Below are 19,783 nucleotides of genomic sequence, written 5' to 3' on the forward strand. Positions count from 1 at the left end.
CTCCCTTTTATTATCACCTATTTTCTTTCGAAACTATGTTTTTCGTATTTTTATATAGGAGGTGAATATGCCGAAATATTCCGTAATAGGAAGGGATATTTTTCTTTGAACGTTCAAGCCGTATGTGACGCTGACTTGTGTTTCCTAGATGTGGTATCCCGATGGCCTGAGTCCACTCATGATAGTACAATATTTAACAATAGTAGAATAAAATCTACGTTTGAGTCCGGCTCAAGAGGTGACCAACTCATGCTTGGAGATGGCGGCTATGCTGGATACAGTACGTCAAAATATTTAATGATACCCTTAGACAATCCAACATCTAATGGAGAAAAATTATATAACATTTTGGAACATGGAAGAGGCGCTTTCCTATTCTTTCAATGGGTTTAAGACATGGTAGAACAAGAAAAGGTAGCAGCAATACCCAGCTGACTGAACTGGGTTGTAGTGTTAGTGTCAAATTCCATTCGACATTTTATGTATTTATTTCTATGTTCGATGTATATTAGGGATATATATTTTTGAAGAACAAATTTATTCATCAGAAAAAAAACTATTTCCCATAAAGACGGCTTCATATCATTGACATGTAACCTCCTCCAGGTCCGAACGACATGCCGCACACTAAAACACCGCTTATAGAGGCGGTACAATATTTGTTAATATGTGTGGTATTTTGTTAAACTTGAAAAGAATAAAGCCCTAATAAACATGTGCTTTTTTGTTTTCAAAAGCAAATGATTAAAACATCTTCTCTTTTTTCAATGAATTACCAGCGACCCGAAACATTTTTGCAAGTATTCTACTTTCTGCGAGAAATTATGCATTTAGTGGAATGATATGGAAACATTCAAATTGAAAATCTAACGAGTTTTCATTCATGTTTTCCAAAATATTCAATCAAATGTGAAAAAATATTAGTTTTTTAAATTCCAATAATTTATAGACATTTCCTTGTTTTGTTTACATTTACGTTGACACTAAGGTTTACAAACAAAAACAAATTCCTTTGTGGTTGTTGTTCGAGTTGTATTTGTTGTAGTATTAACTTTACCTTGTATTTGTTCTACCATGGGTTTAAGAGTTAATTTGTCAACTATACAAGATATTGTTATATCCACAGCAGTATTACATAACATATGTCGCAAAAACTCTGATCAGATTCCTCCATTTGAAAGTATTGAGCAGCAAAATTTTTATGAAATAGGCATGACTAATATGCCAAGAAATTATATGTATAATCAAAATCGTTCCAATACAACAAGAAATTTATTAATAAACTACTTTAGTTCATTGTACATTTGTTTATTTCATTTAAAATATTGTCGCAATTTTCTACGCAATAACATAGATATAGAGAAATAATATTTAGAAGTAAATTTTAATAATATTTAGAAGTAAATTTTAGTTTAACTGACTAGTTATTGTATGTTTCCAGGAAACCATATAATTAGTTATGATATAATTAACAAAACGATCCTTTTTGTTTCAAGATATTTAGTTTTTGTTCCATCATCCGCTCTTCAATTTGTTTTATCTCCATTTCGATTTCAAACAATTTATTTTCTCTTTGATTTTTTTCTATGTAATAGTTAGTTTGTTCGGCGAGCAAAAGCTTTTTTTCTTTTTTCAGGTCCTCATATTCCTGAATTAAATCATCGAGTTTCTCATCACTGCGTTTTGTATCCGTCTTCAATTTCTCCGCATTTCTCTTTCTATATTTTGTTTTTTCATAACCCTCAAGAGTAGGGATTTGTTTTGTATTGTTGATGCCGTTGATTTCAATCTTATCAGTTGATAGCACTTTCGGAAGAGGGCGTTTCAAAATATTAACGGCTTCGTTTGGACGAAAATTGGCCAAACCCTCTTCCTTTGTCCCAAAAACAATTTCAATGTCAGTATCCAAAAATTCAATTGTCGAATTCATTTCATCCTTAAACGATTGGCTTGAAGCAGCAGCAGATTCGTCGCTCTATTAAATAAAAATAACGTAAAAAATCTGTGTTAACATACATAAATCTTTGGAAATGTACATTGTCACTTACATTTGATTCGTTGTCACCACCTCCACGATCTTTTAATCCAAAGGTAGAAGGGCCAATTAAAGATAAGAGTAACTCTTCATCACATGACAAATTCAAACTTTGTGGCGGTCCACCTCCTGTCCTGTACATCTCCCTTTTATTATCACCTATTTTCTTTCGAAGCTGCTTTTTGAGATCATCGTATGTTGATCTTAAACTTGCAGCATCTCTAGGAGATCTTCCACTGGTAGCATTAAACTGTTCCGCCAATTTGGCCCATGCTTCACTTTTTTGTCGGTTTGTTGATGCGTCTGTTTTCTTATTTTCCAGTACACTTTTGTTTTTATATACTAATTCGATAAGTGTGGTTTTCTCTCCATCTAAGAAATTAGCACTTCTTTTATTTTCTTTGGCGCACATTTTTAATTTATTTATTTCTAGCTTTAAACAATTAAAAAAAATTTCAAAGTTTATGTTTTTCTTTTAAATATAAATGTCAAAATGACAATGTTGCCACCTGTTTCCACCAACTCGAAGGGTAGTTACACGATGGTTTATTAAACGTTGAAATTACCAAATTTATTTTACCGGATAGGTAAAGATAACTAATAGGTAGTTACCTATCCGTTTACCTAGACCTTGAAATTACGGGCATTAATAAAAGAAACTGAAGTGGATACTTTTGACTGTGATTCACTGTATATTATTTTTAATTTTAGTCATACAAAGCGAACGCGCCAACAATATATTTTTTCTATTTGAAAATCTTGCCTTTTTAGGCGAAGATCATTTTTAGTATAATTTTTGTTAATTTATTAATCGAGCTTTTTTATGATCTATAATGCAAATGAAAAAGGAAAGCCTACGATTCGAACCCACACACCCACCACTATGTTTGGCTCTGAACGCTAACACGCCGTGACAACTTTTTTCCTGTGTTTTTCATTTCATACTCAATATGAAAATCATCACCCTGTTCTGTTCTGTCAGTGTAATTTTACCTACACATTAACAATTTATGCGCGCGCTCTTCTTGGTCAGCTATGATCTACCTTGATCATTGTGACATTTTGAAATCAACAAAAAAATAAATGTAAACACCGGGATGTATTTCAGGATTTCGTGAAATCCAGTGGATTTTAGAGCGCAAGTGTAAACTTGGCATTAGATTAACTTTGTTCATCACATGGTACAAATACACAGGTAGCCGCATCGGCAATTGTTGGTAACATAAAGGCCTGCGTACATAAGCTACTTTGCCTGATTGCCTTGCTTACCTGCTTCATTTCTGACGTAATAAAAATAATAGAATAAAGACGAAATTTCGAACTGGGTTGCCATCAGTTGGAAATTAGGTCGACCTTCTTTGTTCTTTTATTTTTTTATTGAAGCAGCAAAGCAAGGCAATCAGGCAAAGCAGCTTATGTACGCAGGCCTTAAGAGCTCTGTTCCAGAACTAAAAAGTTTTTACAATTTTTACAACTTTTACACATTTTGCGTTCCCGTACACAAAATTTATATGAAAATCGTTTACGACTTTTACAACTTTTACGACTTTTACCACTTTATAAAGTACGGGAACAGGCCAAAGATGTCAAAATTTGACATCAATTCAATGCAATTGACACATTATGTTACCATCAGCTGGCTTGATAATGCTACCTGTATTATTGTACCATGGTTCATCAGTACAACAAATAATATTATAGTACGTTTATATATAAGCGGATTTAACAAACCCACTGGGTTTCAAATGTCAATTCCTTTACGTATACGTCAAGTAAATCCTAATTAAGAAGGTTAACCCTGCAAAAGGCTATAATATAAACAGCATATTACATTGTTGTCTTGCTCTTACCACATGGTAGAACAAATACAAGGTAAAGTTAATACTACAACAAATACAACTCGAACAACAACCACAAAGGAATTTGTTTTTGTTTGTAAACCTTAGTGTCAACGTAAATGTAAACAAAACAAGGAAATGTCTATAAATTATTGGAATTTAAAAAACTAATAATTTTTCACATTTGATTGAATATTTTGGAAAACATGAATGAAAACTCATTAGATTTTCAATTTGAATGTTTCCATATCATTCCACTAAATGCATAATTTCTCGCAGAAAGTAGAATACTTGCAAAAATGTTTCGGGTCGCTGGTAATTCATTGAAAAAAGAGAAGATGTTTCAATCATTTGCTTTTGAAAACAAAAAAGCACATGTTTACTAGGGCTTCATTCTTTTCAAGTTGAAGAAAATACCACACATATTAACAAATATTGTACCGCCTCTATAAGCGGTGTTTTAGTGTGCGGTATGTCGTTCGGACCTGGAGGAGGTTACATGTCAATGATATGAAGCCGTCTTTATGGGAAATAGTTTTTTTTTCTGCTGAATAAATTTGTTCTTCAAAAATATATATCCCTAATATACATCGAACATAGAAATAAATACATAAAATGTCGAATGGAATTTGACACTAACACTACAACCCAGTTCAGTCAGCTGGGTATTGCTGCTACCTTTTCTTGTTCTACCATGCTCTTACCAATGGAATCGAAGAATCATAATAGAAAATCGATCTTTCGATTCTCTATGAAGTCAAAACTCGATTCCGATTTTTAGATTCTTCAAATCAAAGAATCAAGGAATCGATTACTCGAAAATCGACTTGCGTATCCTTAGTATTAGAGCTGGCAAAAATCGATGACACTATCGATAATATCGATTGTTATTTAAAAATTCAATATCGATAGATAGTTTTGCTTATCGATATTATCGGAATAAAAACCCCTAATGGGTACTTTACTCGATATGTATTTTACATATGGGTTGTCACTTTTTATATGCAAAATGTATACGCAAAGTGACAACCCATATGTAAAATACATATCGCGTAAAGTACCCATAACCTGAAATCCATTGAAATAAATAGAAATTTCGCTGCTTTTCGGTCATGCGTGTGTAAGAAAGTAAGTCCGTAGTCACACGTACACATTTTTTGGTAAAATAAAATGCATTTTTTTACATTTTTATAAAGTAAAAGCACTTGTTTATTCTCCTTTACATTTCTGTGAACTACTTTTGCATAATTTCAAGAAATTATTGACATTTTTATCTCCAAATTAATGGCGATGACAACTAAACGATAATATCGATAGCAATCGATATTTTAAAACATTATATCGAAAATATCTATTGTTGGGAATATCGATGGTTTGCCAGCTCTACTTAGTATACACATGCAATAAATAGACTTCTAAGCACAAAATATTGATGAAACTAATTGATTTCAGTATATCTCAAAAATTCATGCACTGAGTAGTAAGGACTTTTAATTATATCCCACCAGTAAGACATACGGTGATGATAAATACGATTTGGGTCATCAAATTACCCCAACGTAATAGCAGGGTTAAGACTTCTCCTATGGACAGGTGCAAATCTCGGGAACGGGAACAACATTTTCTTTTAAATGAGATATTTTTCTCCAAATAGCGGGCCTTTGGCCGGGATTTAGGAATTTCTCCTATGGACAGGTGCAAATCTCGGGAACGGGAACAAATTTTTCTTTTAAATATATTTTTGGAGTCCTTTATCTCGGGATGCATACATACCCTTCAACAAAATAATACATCGTTGAAATCAGTATAAACATCACTATTTGTTTGTGGTAATTTTTTTGCGGTGGTTTAGACTAGGGCCTTTGTGGAAATTTTGTGGCCCATATCTCGGGAAGTATACATTTCCGCAACAAAAGCAATACATCGTTGGATTCGGTGTAAAAAGTACTATCTGTGGTAATTTTTTAATAATTTTCTGCGGTGATTTGCAAACATTTTAGACTAGGGCCTTTGTGGATCTTTTGAGGCCCATATCTCGGGAAGTGTACATTTCCGCAACAAAAGCAATACATGGTTGGAATTGGAATAAAAAGCACTATCTGTGGCAACTTTTTCATTATTTTCTGAGGTGGGTCGGTAAAGGAAAGATAAAGTTAAAGTTTGCTTTAGGAAATAAAAATGAAAGAAAATGGAAGAAAAAAACTTTCAACAAATATCAAGAAGAGGCAACACAACAAACACAGAAAACCATGTACATGGGTTTCACTACTTCATACCCCTCGCCTATAAACTTGACGTCGCCATGTTGAAAACGTGCTAGTCTGACCATCGACAAACGGGGAAACTACTGCAAGTTTATATTATACATTCCCAGCAAAAAGTTTGCATCCACGGAAGCAGTTAAATCACTGGTGCAAGTGTCACGAAGTGCTTCTTTTTCTATGAATTCCTCAGTGAATTTTACAAGGGAGCGCGCAGAAAGGAAGCACTCCATTTTGCTTCCGCAGCACGCAGTTAGGAAGCACTCCATTTTGCTTCCGCAGCACGCAGCTAGGAAGCACTCCATTTTTACAATTTTTACCACTTTTACGAGTTTTGCGTTCCCGTACACAAAATTTGTATGAAAATCGTTTACGACTTTTACCACTTTGTAAAGTACGGGAACAGGCCATTAATAAGACATTTTAATTTTATTCTTATAGGCCGTTTATATATAACAAGGTTAACCCAGTGGGTCTGGGTTTCAAATGTCATTTCCATTGTATATACTTCAAACAAATCCTCATAAAGAAGGTTAACCCTGCAAAAAACTATAATATAAACGCCGTATTACTTTAATTTCATTTGTTGAATGAAAATTGAATTTTTTATCGTTTATACATAAAAGTGCTTGTTGGATGTAATCCAAATGTGAGGAAAAGGATTGCCTTTTTCATTAGTCCACTGGAAGCGCATCCATGCATGTAATGAAATCCTCACTCCAACTTGCACCACTTCCATTTTTTTTTGCTGGGTTATTATGCCAAGGTTACACTTGCGCTCTAAAATCCACTGGATTTCACGAAATCCTGAAATACATCCCGGTGTTTACACTTATTTTTTTGTTGATTTCATACATATCACAATGACCAAGGTAGATGCATACGCGCAGCTGATCGAACATGCATTTTCAAAACAAGTTGTTGCAAATTGAATTAGTCATCAAAAATATACGACAATATAGAACATTACAACTTTATTTCGAAAATTATCGTAAAACTATCTATATATCGTATTAATTGTGTATAGTACCCATGGCACAATTACCCAGGTAGTGGCATCGTAAAATTTGGAATATGTTATGTCAAAACTTTCTTTATGTTGTTGTGGAAATTACAACAAAAATAATTTTTTTATAAAGGGATTTGACTTTTCATATTCGATCAGCTGGTGTGATACCACTACCTGGTAGTTCTGCCATGATAGAACCCGTTCCCGTACTCCGAAGTCTAGCAAGACTTACACTTCTCTTTAAACGAAAATAGCGCCGAATAACATCCTATTCTCCTGTTTTCTGCCATACAATTTTGGCATAGTAGAAACTACCAACATGTTCATTATCATCTAAATACGATAGCTGATACGTTGATTTGCTGCAGTTTTTGCAATTTCCGTCATTTTTTCGTTTCCGTATTTTTTAAAAAATTTGTATGGGGGAGCAATTTTAGACATTTCGCTCTTTTTTCTAACATTACCATTAAAAAAGTACGAGAACGCAATGAAAAAAAGCATTGTAACAAAGTAATCTAATATTTTGTTCACATTGTTTAAAAATGTTGATTCTAATTTTTTTTTTTTGCAGCAATTGACCGTCTACCTTGTTTATTGTGATACGTGAAAAGTGTTGCAACTTTTGGTACTTTTTCAGTCATAAACAGGGTTGTATATCATGTGTACTCTGATTTCGATGTTGATTTCACTGAAATCACGAAATGAGATGGTTTCATTTTTGTATGCGAAATCATGATAATTTTTGCTTGATTCCGCGCGAAATCACGAAACGCCTTCGAAATCACGAAAAGACGACGAATGTAAACCAAACATTATACGCAACTTATACGATATATAGATAATATTACGATAATTTCCGAAATAAAGCGGTAAAGTTCTATATTGTCGTAAATTTTTAACAACTAAATTCAATTTACAACCACTTGTTTTGAAAATTCATGTTCGGTCAGCTGCGCATATGCATTCAAACATATCACAATAATCAATGTAGATTGATTATTGCGATATGTTTGCAATTAACAAAAAATAAGTGTAAACACCGGAGTGTATTTCAATGGAACAGAGCAAAAGATTTCGTGAAATCCCGTCGATTTTGGCATAAATGTCTATTTGGATTTTGATCGTTATTGTCCTCTTCTCATGATATGTGTCACTTTTGTAACAACGCATATGCAAAATAACATATCGTGGAAAGAGGCCATAAATTTTCTCCAAATGAGAAACATCTGTTTTTTGCCAATATTTCGATCTTTAAAACCCTGCTATCGGTCTTTTCGTTCTTTGTTTTGATTCCTGATCTTTATCGGTAAATTTTCTATATTTCTCTGGTTTTTGTTTCTTCGACAGTGTCATCGGTCGGAATTATCATCTTTGTATTGAAAGAATTGAAAGAAGGTTTCATTGCCTGCCAAAGTTCCCAAAAAAGAAGATAGCAAAGAAAGATTGGCAGTCTATCTGGTAATCAAAAACATATATGGGGCACTAGGAGAAGCTTATCAAAATAGCAAAATAGACAACAAGTATTTACTCTAAACAGCAGACTTTCCTTATTCATTTGAATTAGGTAGTACTTGGCCTTTAGTCTTTTACATGAAACTGAGCGTGAAAAAGCGGCGTATTTCATTGTGTTCTACCTTTAAGGTGTGAATAGAATGAAATAGGCGGCTTTTTCACGCTCAGTTTAATGTAAAAGATTAAAGGCCAAGTACTACCTAATTCATTTGTTTTCTACCTTTAGTGCTAGAAATGAGTTCCCGTACTCCGAAATCTAGCTAGACTTACACTTCTCGTTTCCATTTCTCCTATACAAATTTGTCCGCGTAGAAACTAGCAGCATGTTTATTAGCACGTTGACTTTGACATTTCTGCTGGAGTTTTTGAAATTAGATTCATTTTTTCCCATATTGTTTAACAAATTTATATGAGAAAGCAATTTTTGACAATTCGCTGTTTTTTCTATCATTACCATTAAAAAAGTACGGGAAAGCAATGAAAAATAGTGCTGTAACAAAGTAATTTAATAGTTTTTAAATTTGCAAATTTTGATACTAAAATTTTTTTGTTGCAGCAATTGCACATCTACCTTGTTTATTGTGATACGTGAAAAGTGTTGCAACTTTTGGTACTTTTTTTAGGAAAAAAACAGCGTTGTATATCATGAGTACTGTGCTTTTAATGTTGATTTCGCTGAAATCACGAAATGAGATGATTTCATTTTTGTATGCGAAGTCATGATAAATTTTGCTTGATTCCGCGCGAAATCACGAAACGCCTTCAAAATCACGAAACGACGCCAAATGCAAACTAAACAGTTGAAATCGAGCTGATCTCGTGAATGTAAACTTAGTATAAGCAGAAGTTATAGTACGTTTATATATAACCGGATTTAACAAACCCACTGGGTTACAAATGTCAATTCCTTTGCGTATACGTCAAATTAATCCTCATTAAGAAGGTTAACCCTGCAAAAGGCTATAATATAAACAGGGCCTTAAAGCTGTAAAGGCTTGCGTACATAAGCTGCTCTGCCTGAAGGCCTGCGTACATAAGCTGCTCTGCCTGATTGCCTTGCTTTGCTGCTTCAATAAAAAATAAAAGAACAAAGAAGGCCGACCCAATTTCCAACTGATGGCAACCCAGTTCAAAATTTCGTCTTTATTCTATTATTTTTATTACGTCAGAAATGAAGCAGGTAAGCAAGGCAATCAGGCAAAGCAGCTTATGTACGCAGGCCTTGATTGCCTTGCTTTCCTGCTTCATTTTTGACATAATAAAAATAAAAGAATAAAGAAGGCAGAGGAAATTTCGAACTGGGTTGCCCTTTTCTTTTTTATTCTTTTATCAGAAGTAAGCAAGATAAGCAGGCAAGGCAGCTTATGTACGCAGGCCTTGAAGGTGTGAACAGAATGAAATGTAAAAGATTAAAGGCCAAGTACTACCTAATTCAAATGCTGCCTAATTCATTTTAATTAGGTATTACTTGCCTTTTAGTCTTTTACATGAAACTGAGCGTGAAAAAGCGGCGTATTTCATTGTGCTTCTACCTTAAAGGCCTCGACACATAGTGATTTCATTGAAAAAATTGCATGAAATTATGCGTCTCTAGATCGACCTCCATAGTAAAGTAAAATCATAAAATTGCTGTAGTGGGGAATTCGATTTAAGAACACCTAATTTCATGAAATTTTGTAATGAAATTCACGCTAGTGTGGACCGGGACTAATGAATTTTTAATGCAAATCAACGCTGTCTATCTAGTTTATAACCCTGCGTATACACATGACAGGACAGTTGAGTTCATGTATTGATTGTCAAAAATCCAAAACTTGCCTGTGTGACGTAGGTGTCCAGACAACTGCCAAAACAGTTGTAAAATTATTAATGAAAATCATCGATTTCTTTTCATTTCCCATTCATACATTTTCTTTTTGTACATATTCTTTTGTTTTCAGGACATTTGAATTATCATCTCACTTTTTTTTCACAAAAATGTCAAAAATTTGTTAAACCGACTGTCTGTGAAAAAATGATGGACAGCAGGAAGACAGTCGACAAATGTATGTGTTAGTAAATCAGAGTTGTATTTGAAGACAAACTGTCTGGTGTAAACGCCTAGTAAGGCTATTTTTGATTTGACGCGTTGCCCTGTGGCTTAACATTTACTCAACTAGCACTTAAATTGACAACACTGGGTGGGATTGACATTTTGCCGGCATTGTGTTGTTGTCCTCTGAAAGCGTCGTTCGTTTCACGTGCGATTTCCTCAGTTTCTTTGCAGTGTTATTTTGCAAAAAATAATAAATAATAATCAGTTAAAATAATAAATTATTTTGCAACACCCGACAAATAAACGCTGAAACAAAACCAAAATGCCTTACGTTTGTTTACTGCAAGAAGGCAATCCCAATCTCCCGCGTTTCATTGAAAAGGCCCAACAAAATAATTTTACTGTTGTTGCGACTCCTTTGAACTGCACGGAGTTGCCGCTAGAATTTGAAAATGACCCTCTAAATGAAAAGCACACCCAAAATACCACTGCGGATCTTTTGCTGACGGCAGAGCAATGGAATACGCGAGTGATTAGTATACTGTCGGAGACAATTGATTGTGATTCATCCGACGAGATTGTGAGGAAAAATTCCGAGGAAGTGTTGAAACGTGATATCTCGTGGGCGGAACATTTGCAATATGGAGGCTATACCATGATGAAGTTAAAGGGACCCAACAACTTGAATTTGGCACGTGTTTTGACTAATAAAATTAAAGGTATGTATACAAAGAAGTTAATTGATAGAAAACAAACTTAACAAATGTTGTATGCTTTCCTAGGTATCCTTTTAATACAAGTTCCCTTGTATAATTCTACCGAAGCTCAAACAACATGGCGTAGAGATATTACGGAATACGAAACTTTAAAAATAGCAGAAACTGAAAGTGACTCTTGGCACTGGTGGAATCGTTTCCGTTGGGCTGCTGATTTTAATAATAAATTGAAATTGGTGTTGGAACTTAACGAAGCAGATCTACCTTCTTTGGAAATAGTTTTGCGTTGGCTTGGCGAACCCTTGGAAGCTATTATTATCCCCTCATCGATGTTTATAAGAAATCTGCACAATTATCCTGTACTGCCAAAGAAATGGCAAGAAGTGGTGAAAATGTTCATCAAGGCACATGTTAATATGATTGTATCGGCCGATTGTTCTGACAATAGTTTGAAATTGTATTCAGATTACTTAAACAACTTCAGAGAGTTTCATAAGGATAGTCATATTTTGCAAAGGTAAGAGAAGGACAACGATTTGTTTGTCTTTTGTTTTTTAATTTCAATTTATTTACATTCAATACAAAGGAAGCCATTTAAGGCCAATTACACATGTATTGGAAGATTAACTTAATATAGTGCTAAACTAATTTGTTGTTGTTTTTTCTTTGTAGTTTTGAAGATGTTTTGGAAATACCTCTACAACCTTTGTATGATAATTTGGACTGTTATACTTATGAAATATTTGAAAAAGATCCAGTGAAATACAAACTATATCAAAATGCCATAGAATCCGCGCTGAGAGACCGTGTGAAGGATGAGGAAGTTAATGAGAAATTGGTAAGTTTGGAAATCAGGGCAATAAATATTAACGTAAGAACAACTACATGGAGTGATATGGTCCTGTTGGAAACACCTTACGGAACAGTTACAAATAGTAGTATCTCGGGGAAAAAAGATTGTCATCGCCATAACAAGCATCGTAACAATTTCAAGCCAAATCGAGAGTTGCCCTTAGACATGTTGACATGTTATAAATTGTGTTTTTGCAAAATATTTTGGCATACGTTGAATTTTTGGACTGGATTCGGATCGATCATAACAAAAATGATTTAAAAAAATTGTTGGCATAGCCGGGATTTGTTTCTGTCCATAGGAGAAGTCTTATATCGATCTAAACCAAACTACTGTCAAATCCAAAGTATTTTTTGATCTTTCGGAGCCTATATTTTGGAAAGTATGGACCCATGATATAAATATTTGCTTGATCAGTGCTGCAATGCCTACCTGTGGTAGAAATTTCAGATCGATTTGAATCCAGTCCAAACATTTAACCTGCTCCAACATTTTTTCCAACAAGATCCATGTTTTTTGGTCATCATTGTAATCCTAAGATTGGCTCTAAACATAATCTCATAAATTGTAACTTTCCATCTAAGAAAAATTAACCAAATTATTTTAATTTTTTTTTTAGTCCATCATAATGGTTTTAGGAGCTGGGCGTGGACCTTTAGCCAGAGCAGCTCTAAATGCCGCCGAGAGAACTGGACGTAAAGTGCGTGTATATATTATTGAGAAAAATCCAAATGCCATAAGAACGCTTACAGCAATTGCCAAAAAATTATGGCATAACAAAGGTACATATATTAATTTGATCCACGTTAAAAGTAGGTCACAGAAAGTTCTGATATTTATAACATAACAAAGACTTATTCGCTGCTTAGGTTTAGTATCATTACACCTAGTAAAGATTTGAGAACTATTTTAGAAAGGTTATATCGACGCCTCCAAACAATAGTATGCTAAGTCGACTTAGCATGTTTTCAAGTTCTTTACATTTTTACATTTTATGTCCTTTAACTTAAATTCTGTCAAATTTTGGTAATGATCGGCCAATCCGAACAGAAGTTATAAACAAATGTTTACTCAGAATAGTAGTGAAGGTCAAAGAAAACTGTAAACTTTGAGAGCTTCTCCTGCAAAACTCACTTTTCAGACTTAGCATACTATTATTTGGAGTTGTCGATATGTCAAAACATTTATTTATAAATCTATATTCATCCACATATGTATGTATTAAAAATAATGAATTATTTCCCTTTTCAGATGTTCACATCTTTTCCAAGGATATGCGTGAATTTTCACCACCAGAACCGGCAGATATATTAGTGTCCGAACTTTTGGGTTCATTTGGTGATAATGAACTATCACCAGAGTGTTTAGATTGTGCACAAAAACTATTAAAACCAGATGGTATAAGTATACCATATAAATCGGTATCATTTATTAATCCCGTTATGTCTTCCAAACTTTTCAATGCTGTACGTAATGTTGGTCGCATGGAACCATTTAGTCGTGAAAAGGCTTCATCCTACTATAATCATGCTGAAAATGGTTTTGTGGTATTACTAAAAAATGTCTACAACATTGATTATCCCAAAGCATTATTTGAATTTGTCCATCCAAATCCTGATAAACGTCAAGATAATTCACGCTATAAAATTCTACAGTTTGAGGTACAACTGGATTGTGTTCTTACGGGTATTGCGGGATATTTTGAATGTTGGCTTTATGGTGATATATTGATGAGTATTAATCCACCAACACATACACCAGGAATGCCTTCGTGGTTCCCAATGTATTTCCCTTTTACGGTAGGTGTAAAAACAAAGGGGGTTATCATGAACGGCAATTCCCCGTGAATTTTTTCACTTTCTCCCTTAAGTTGCAACGGCGGAAAGATGAAACTCACGGGGAAATTTCATTCATGATAACCCCCAATATATCCAATAGAAATCATATTTACACCATGTTGTTTATTTTTTCTTTCAGGAACCCATGAATGTCAAAAAAGGCCAAACTATTGAAATTCATTTTTGGCGCTGTGTTTCAAAACAAAAAATCTGGTATGAATGGTGTTTGGCCTCACCCCATACCACACATGTTCATAACTTAGGTGGCCGTTCCTGTCCCATCTATTGCACATAAATTCAGCCAGCTTCCAATTTGAATTTCACTCTTGTTCAATATTCCTTTATAAGAATAGTGTTAATTAGTTATAGTTAAAGCTTTATAGTTTGTAGTTTTTATAAGTGATGCTATTTCGTATGACAGGGCTGTATAATTTACCAACATTTTTTTTTTTTTTTTGTTAAATATTACTTGACCGATTTTTCTTTGTTTTCAATTATGAAATACCTCATTTCTTTTAAGCTTTTCTTTTTTTCAACATTTTGTTGACTCTACATGATGATATATGACTCAGTTTTATTTTTTAACCATAAATATTGTTAAGACCCCCATACACCTCCTATGACTATCGGTTTGAGGGTATGTATAAACATTTTGTTAATCAAAGTCGCACGACCTGTATTTGTATACAAGTTAATATACAAAAAATACGAATGCATGTCTTACATTATTTCTATGACCAACAATTTATATTCTGTTTTACCTTTATCAAATTTAAGTATAGTTATTAATTTACCATATTTTTACTTTAGTTTCTAAAGTAATGACAATAAATATTATACAAAATGATGACACCAAACAACAGGAATTCAGAGAAGCTAAATTCCAAGGGCAACTAAAAATTACATCTTTTATTTTATCAAATACAATCCTTAACCATCAACAACTTTCAATATAATAATACTTTTAAAATGTATGAAGTGGACACAATTCCCCTGAAACACGATATATAGCAAAACGGATCATATATTAAAATGAACGTCCCAAGCAACAAGGAAGGAAAGTGATTGCCAAATGTTTAAAAAGTAAGTTGGAAATCCTTTTTTTAATTTGCCTAGTATATTGCTGGCTTTTTAACAATAATGAAAAAGTACATGCTTCAAAAGTATATTATCCCAAAATATCGCCTTTTGATATTTTTAATGCAACAAGCAAGCTAAACATCTGTAGTGCTATTCGATAGCTCATTTTGCCGTTACCAACAAAAATTGTAAAGATTTAAATGTTTATAATTTCGGTAAGTAACGAATTTTTTCCGCAAATTAGTGAACAAAATAAGGAGGTCTCTAAGACCAGCCGTAGCGTTTAAATTTTGCCGATTGTTGTCGGTAACGGTTACGACGACCTATCATAACGCGTATTAAACCTCCTTCACCTTATAATTAATGTATTTTATATATTAATTTAATTCAAATTTTCTGTAAGTAGCCGAGCTTCGGCCGCGATTTAGTAGTTTCAGTTTGGGAAAGTTATGACAGCATTGTGGCATTCATAACGCTCAAAACTATTAGTCCGATAATGAATGTAAACACCCCCTGAGTTTTGTCTTTCTGCCGTTGCAACTAAAGGGGTTACCTCTTGTTGTGCAGACCAAAAAACTAATGGGCCGATTCCGTACAGCGAGGCGAGTCGTGTCGCGTTGCCAAATGCAATTTTTAGATTCCGTACGGCAATATTCGCCTGACGCCGTCAAATTTTGTCGCCGTAATGTTCATTTTCCGGCGACAAAAAAAAAAAAAAAAAAAAAAAAAACGAAAAATTCAATCGTAAGTAACATTTTCATTTATTTTAAGTGAATTTACTTAATATTATATACGTTTTTGGTGTTTCAGTACTTATAATGGTGAAAATTACTACAAGACAGCAATTTGAAATGCTGGTTCAAAAAATCGCTGTACGTAGTGCATTTTTTAAATTTTGTCACAGAGACGATAGACGACGCGACATGACTCGCCTCGCCGTACGGAATCGGCCCATAATAGTAGGTTTATATATAATCGGATTTAACAAGCCCCCACAGGGTTTCAAATGTTAATTCCGTTGCGTATACGTCAAATAAATCCTCATTAAGGGGATCAACCCTGCAAAAGACTATAATATAAACATGGCCTAACTGTCTAAAGTCGAAATTTCGATTTTTTTTTAAGACCATGAAACGCGACAATATCGATTAGATGTCAATGAGAGCCGTACCTAAAATTTTCTGAGGGACATTTTTGCAAAACATTTCAAAGCTGAAAAACGTCATCTTGTGGTACTTTTACATCAGCTCTTAAAATAAAGGACGAAAATGACATTGAAGGAAGCGAGTTAGAAGGTGCTCTACGAAAATAATCATCATTCGATTTGACTGAAGACATTTCATCTCAAAAATAAGCTAAAGCAACCGTGAACAATGATATAACGCTAATTCCTGATGGCTTACAGGGTCTCTAGCAAAAACTTCATCACTCAATAACGCGGAAGTTCGACTCACGGCGGATCTGTCCTTCGAGGTTTTTTATATACTCACCAAGGCCTTTCTTCCCCAAGAGGAATTTTCCGTGCCCCAGACTTTCACCTCCATTTTGTTGCACAGTGTTATTTGTTAAGTTACATTATCGGGCATGTTCTGAAACACACTTCGTCTCTCACTTCACACCTCTAACATTTTGTTCACCCCATTTACTCCTATTTTTTGCGAATTTATTGGGGCTAAGATTCATTGGGGTATTTAAAAATAAGGATCCAAAAAATACTTGAAAAATAAGCGTAAATGGGGTGAACAGAATGATTGACGCGTGAAGTGTGTCTCAGAACATACCCGTGTGTTTAAAGATTTTGCTCTAGATAGTTCTTCAAATCAAACTCGGGAAAGACTACCAAGGGCCTTTCACTGTACATTGATCCTTGGCCTATTGCATGAACCGTCAATAGGTGTTTGTATTCAAACTAATTTTTAGTTGTATCACTTTTATCCATTCTCACAAAAATCCCCATTCGGCGTTGTACGGGCTGTACATTAGAGTGACCCAAAAAACAATTTTTTTTTATTTCCTACCCCAAAATTTTTCCATTCAATCCAAAAACCTTATACATATATGAAATTTTCTGGCGATCGGTTAGATTAACCCGTCCCAACTTAGCGATCTTTGTTTCCATGAATCCAAGAGAACAATAAGCGTGGATTTTATAGACAATTAAAAGGGACAAAAGGCGTTGAATTTTTAAAGGTTTTTAGGAGCAACTCAAGAGGACAACTAAAAGGGACAATAGGCGTGGAATTTTTATAGAATTTTAGGAGCAATCCAAGAGTACAATATGCGTGGATTTAGAGACAACTAAAAGGGACAATAGGCTTGGATCTTTTTTTAAAGATTTTTAGGAGCAACCCAAGAGGACAATAAGCGTGGATTTAGAGACAAGTAAAAGGGACAATAGGCGTGAAATTTTTATAGATTTTGAGTGGGAACTAAAGAGGACAATAGGTGTGGATTCTTTAAATATTTTTAGGGGTAACTAAAGGGGACAGAATGCTTGAATTTTTAACCAAGAAGGACGGAATAATAAAACAAGAAGAATCGCTTCGCCCGCGATTTAGGAGTTTCAGTTTGGCAAAGTTATGACAGTATTGTGGCAGTCATAACGCTCAAAGCTATTAGTCCGATAATGAATGTAAACTCCCCCTGAGTTTTGTCTTTCTGCCGTTGCAACTTAATGGGTTACCACTACACCATTTTCACATGTAATTCGAATAATTTCAGTTGTAATTCGAAACATTTCACTTGTAATTTGAGAATTCCAATCATTTCATCTGTAATTTGAAAATTTCATTTGGAATTCGAATTATTTCATTTGTAATTTGAGAATTCCATTTGATATTCGAATTATTTCATTTGTAATTTGAATTTTTTCATTTGTAATTCGAATTATTTCATTTGTATTTCGAATTGTTCCATTTGTAATTTGAATTTTTTCATTTGGAATTCCAAATGAAAAATTTCGATTTAAAAATAGAAAAATTCAAATTTCAAATGGAAAAATTCGAATTACAAATGAAAAAATTCAAATTACAAATGGAACAATTCGAAATACAAATGAAATAATTCGAATTACAAATGAAAAAATTCAAATTACAAATGAAATAATTCGAATATCAAATGGAATTCTCAAATTACAAATGAAATAATTCGAAATTCAATTGAAATTCTCAAATTACAAGTGAAATGTTTCGAATTTCAAATGAAATAATCAAATTACAACTGAAATTCTTCGAATTACATGTGAAAATGGTGTAGTTGTGCAGACCAAACAACTAATTTTTTTCCTGGATTTTTTCTTTCATCTGAATGGGAACATCTTAAAGAACGAAAAAAATTAAATTTTAAGGACTTTTAAAAAATATAAGTTTTTTATGTATTTAATAAGCTCACCAAAGTATATGAAGATCGGTCAATTCGTTTTCGAGCTATCGTTGGCACCGAGAAAAACGCGTTTTAAGTTGCGCCTCTACACACAAAATACAAGGCGATCTTCACATTGAACGGTCATATCTCAGCTAATTTCAGAGCTCAGAATATTCGCTCGAATTCCACTCGCGAGTGAAACTCTTTTCGAATTCGAGCTAGTTGAGGGGCATAACTTGCCCCGCCCGCACCGCCAAACAATAACTTACCCCACCGCCAAATAAAACTCCCATCAAAAAATATTGGACCCACAAAAAACTACCAACTCCCCCCAAATTTTCACTCGCGAGTAAATCGGAATTCTGGCTAATTTTGCTCCGATCGACTTGAATTTATTTTGCGACATACTCTATGCTATCTGTACTTCTAAATAAGCCAATAATTTTTTTTTTTTTGAAAGTGATAAGTACGGGTATCCCCTTACAGGAGAGAGTGAGGCAACTCACGGGGAGTTGATATTCATGATCGGGCTGTATATTGGGCCTTATGTTCTTTGATAATTATGACAATTGTAATATGATCGCTTACATTCGAAAATCAAATACGCAAATAAGAAGAAGAAGATGTCCTTTGGGTATAATGTCAGGTCACCAACTTTTTCTACAGATTTACAATCGATCAGGAATACAAATTCAAAAGAAAGATGTAGATTTCAGACTTTTTGGTTATTTTAATTAAAAATTCGACTTAAATTTTCAAAATCATTCTTTAAAATTTCGGATGTATGGAAACAAAACATCTTCTCACAATACTGATACAGTTCTAAAGGATTCGATTTTCCTCTTAAATGACTTCTTATAGATGCTACGTTAAGTATATCTCCTCTACCATCAAAAAAATTGTTCCACTGAGCTTATCACTTTAGAAAAATTTTCCCTTTGTTTACAATTTGTTCCGATATTATTTTCTCATTTATTCAAATCAAAACAAAAAACGCTCCGCTACATCGCCGATAACTTGTTATCGGCGATTATTTTCTATCGCTTTACGTAATACAAATTTTAAATTTTGTCGCAGAGACGACCGGCAGCGCGACACGACTCGTGTCGCAATACGGAATCGACCCATAAAATTCCCCGAGAAAAAAATTACACCATTTCACTACAGATACTACATATGACAAAAAGCAATGTCCTTCTTTCTCATATTCCTATCGGGATGCGAATCATGGTGTGTACGCGAT

At 34.0% G+C, this 19,783-nt stretch overlaps 2 protein-coding genes across 2 annotated transcripts; one reads left to right on the forward strand and one right to left on the reverse strand.

The window, feature by feature from the left end:
* Positions 1-1,337: 1,337 nt before the first annotated feature.
* On the reverse strand, positions 1,338-2,670 carry LOC141406426 (uncharacterized). Its single transcript, XM_073991801.1, has 2 exons — positions 2,049-2,670; positions 1,338-1,975 (listed from the first exon to the last, which is right to left on the reverse strand). The coding sequence occupies exons 1-2, from the start codon at positions 2,445-2,447 to the stop codon at positions 1,469-1,471; spliced, it is 906 nt and encodes a 301-aa protein (XP_073847902.1). The 5' UTR covers positions 2,448-2,670; the 3' UTR covers positions 1,338-1,468.
* A 5,800-nt stretch (positions 2,671-8,470) lies between these two features.
* On the forward strand, positions 8,471-14,997 carry csul (protein arginine N-methyltransferase 5). The gene is made up of 7 exons (XM_073957278.1): positions 8,471-8,601; positions 10,596-11,409; positions 11,473-11,923; positions 12,079-12,244; positions 12,879-13,041; positions 13,511-14,058; positions 14,237-14,997. The coding sequence occupies exons 2-7, from the start codon at positions 11,013-11,015 to the stop codon at positions 14,390-14,392; spliced, it is 1,881 nt and encodes a 626-aa protein (XP_073813379.1). The 5' UTR covers positions 8,471-8,601; positions 10,596-11,012; the 3' UTR covers positions 14,393-14,997.
* The last annotated feature ends 4,786 nt before the right edge of the window (positions 14,998-19,783 follow it).

This window comes from Musca autumnalis, unplaced genomic scaffold, assembly GCF_047663935.1.
Source record: "Musca autumnalis isolate F117 unplaced genomic scaffold, ASM4766393v1 scaffold_5, whole genome shotgun sequence".
Lineage (NCBI taxonomy): Eukaryota > Metazoa > Arthropoda > Insecta > Diptera > Muscidae > Musca > Musca autumnalis.

Coding starts and splice junctions, on each gene's coding strand:
- LOC141406426 (XM_073991801.1), bottom strand. CDS start 2,447: ATGTGCGCCAAAGAAAATAAAAGAAGTGCTAATTTCTTAGATGGAGAG. Junction 1,976..2,048: donor GTGGTGACAACGAATCAAAT/GTAAGTGACAAT, acceptor TTTATTTAATAG/AGCGACGAATCTGCTGCTGC.
- csul (XM_073957278.1), top strand. CDS start 11,013: ATGCCTTACGTTTGTTTACTGCAAGAAGGCAATCCCAATCTCCCGCGT. Junction 13,042..13,510: donor AAAATTATGGCATAACAAAG/GTACATATATTA, acceptor TTCCCTTTTCAG/ATGTTCACATCTTTTCCAAG. Junction 14,059..14,236: donor CAATGTATTTCCCTTTTACG/GTAGGTGTAAAA, acceptor TTTTTCTTTCAG/GAACCCATGAATGTCAAAAA.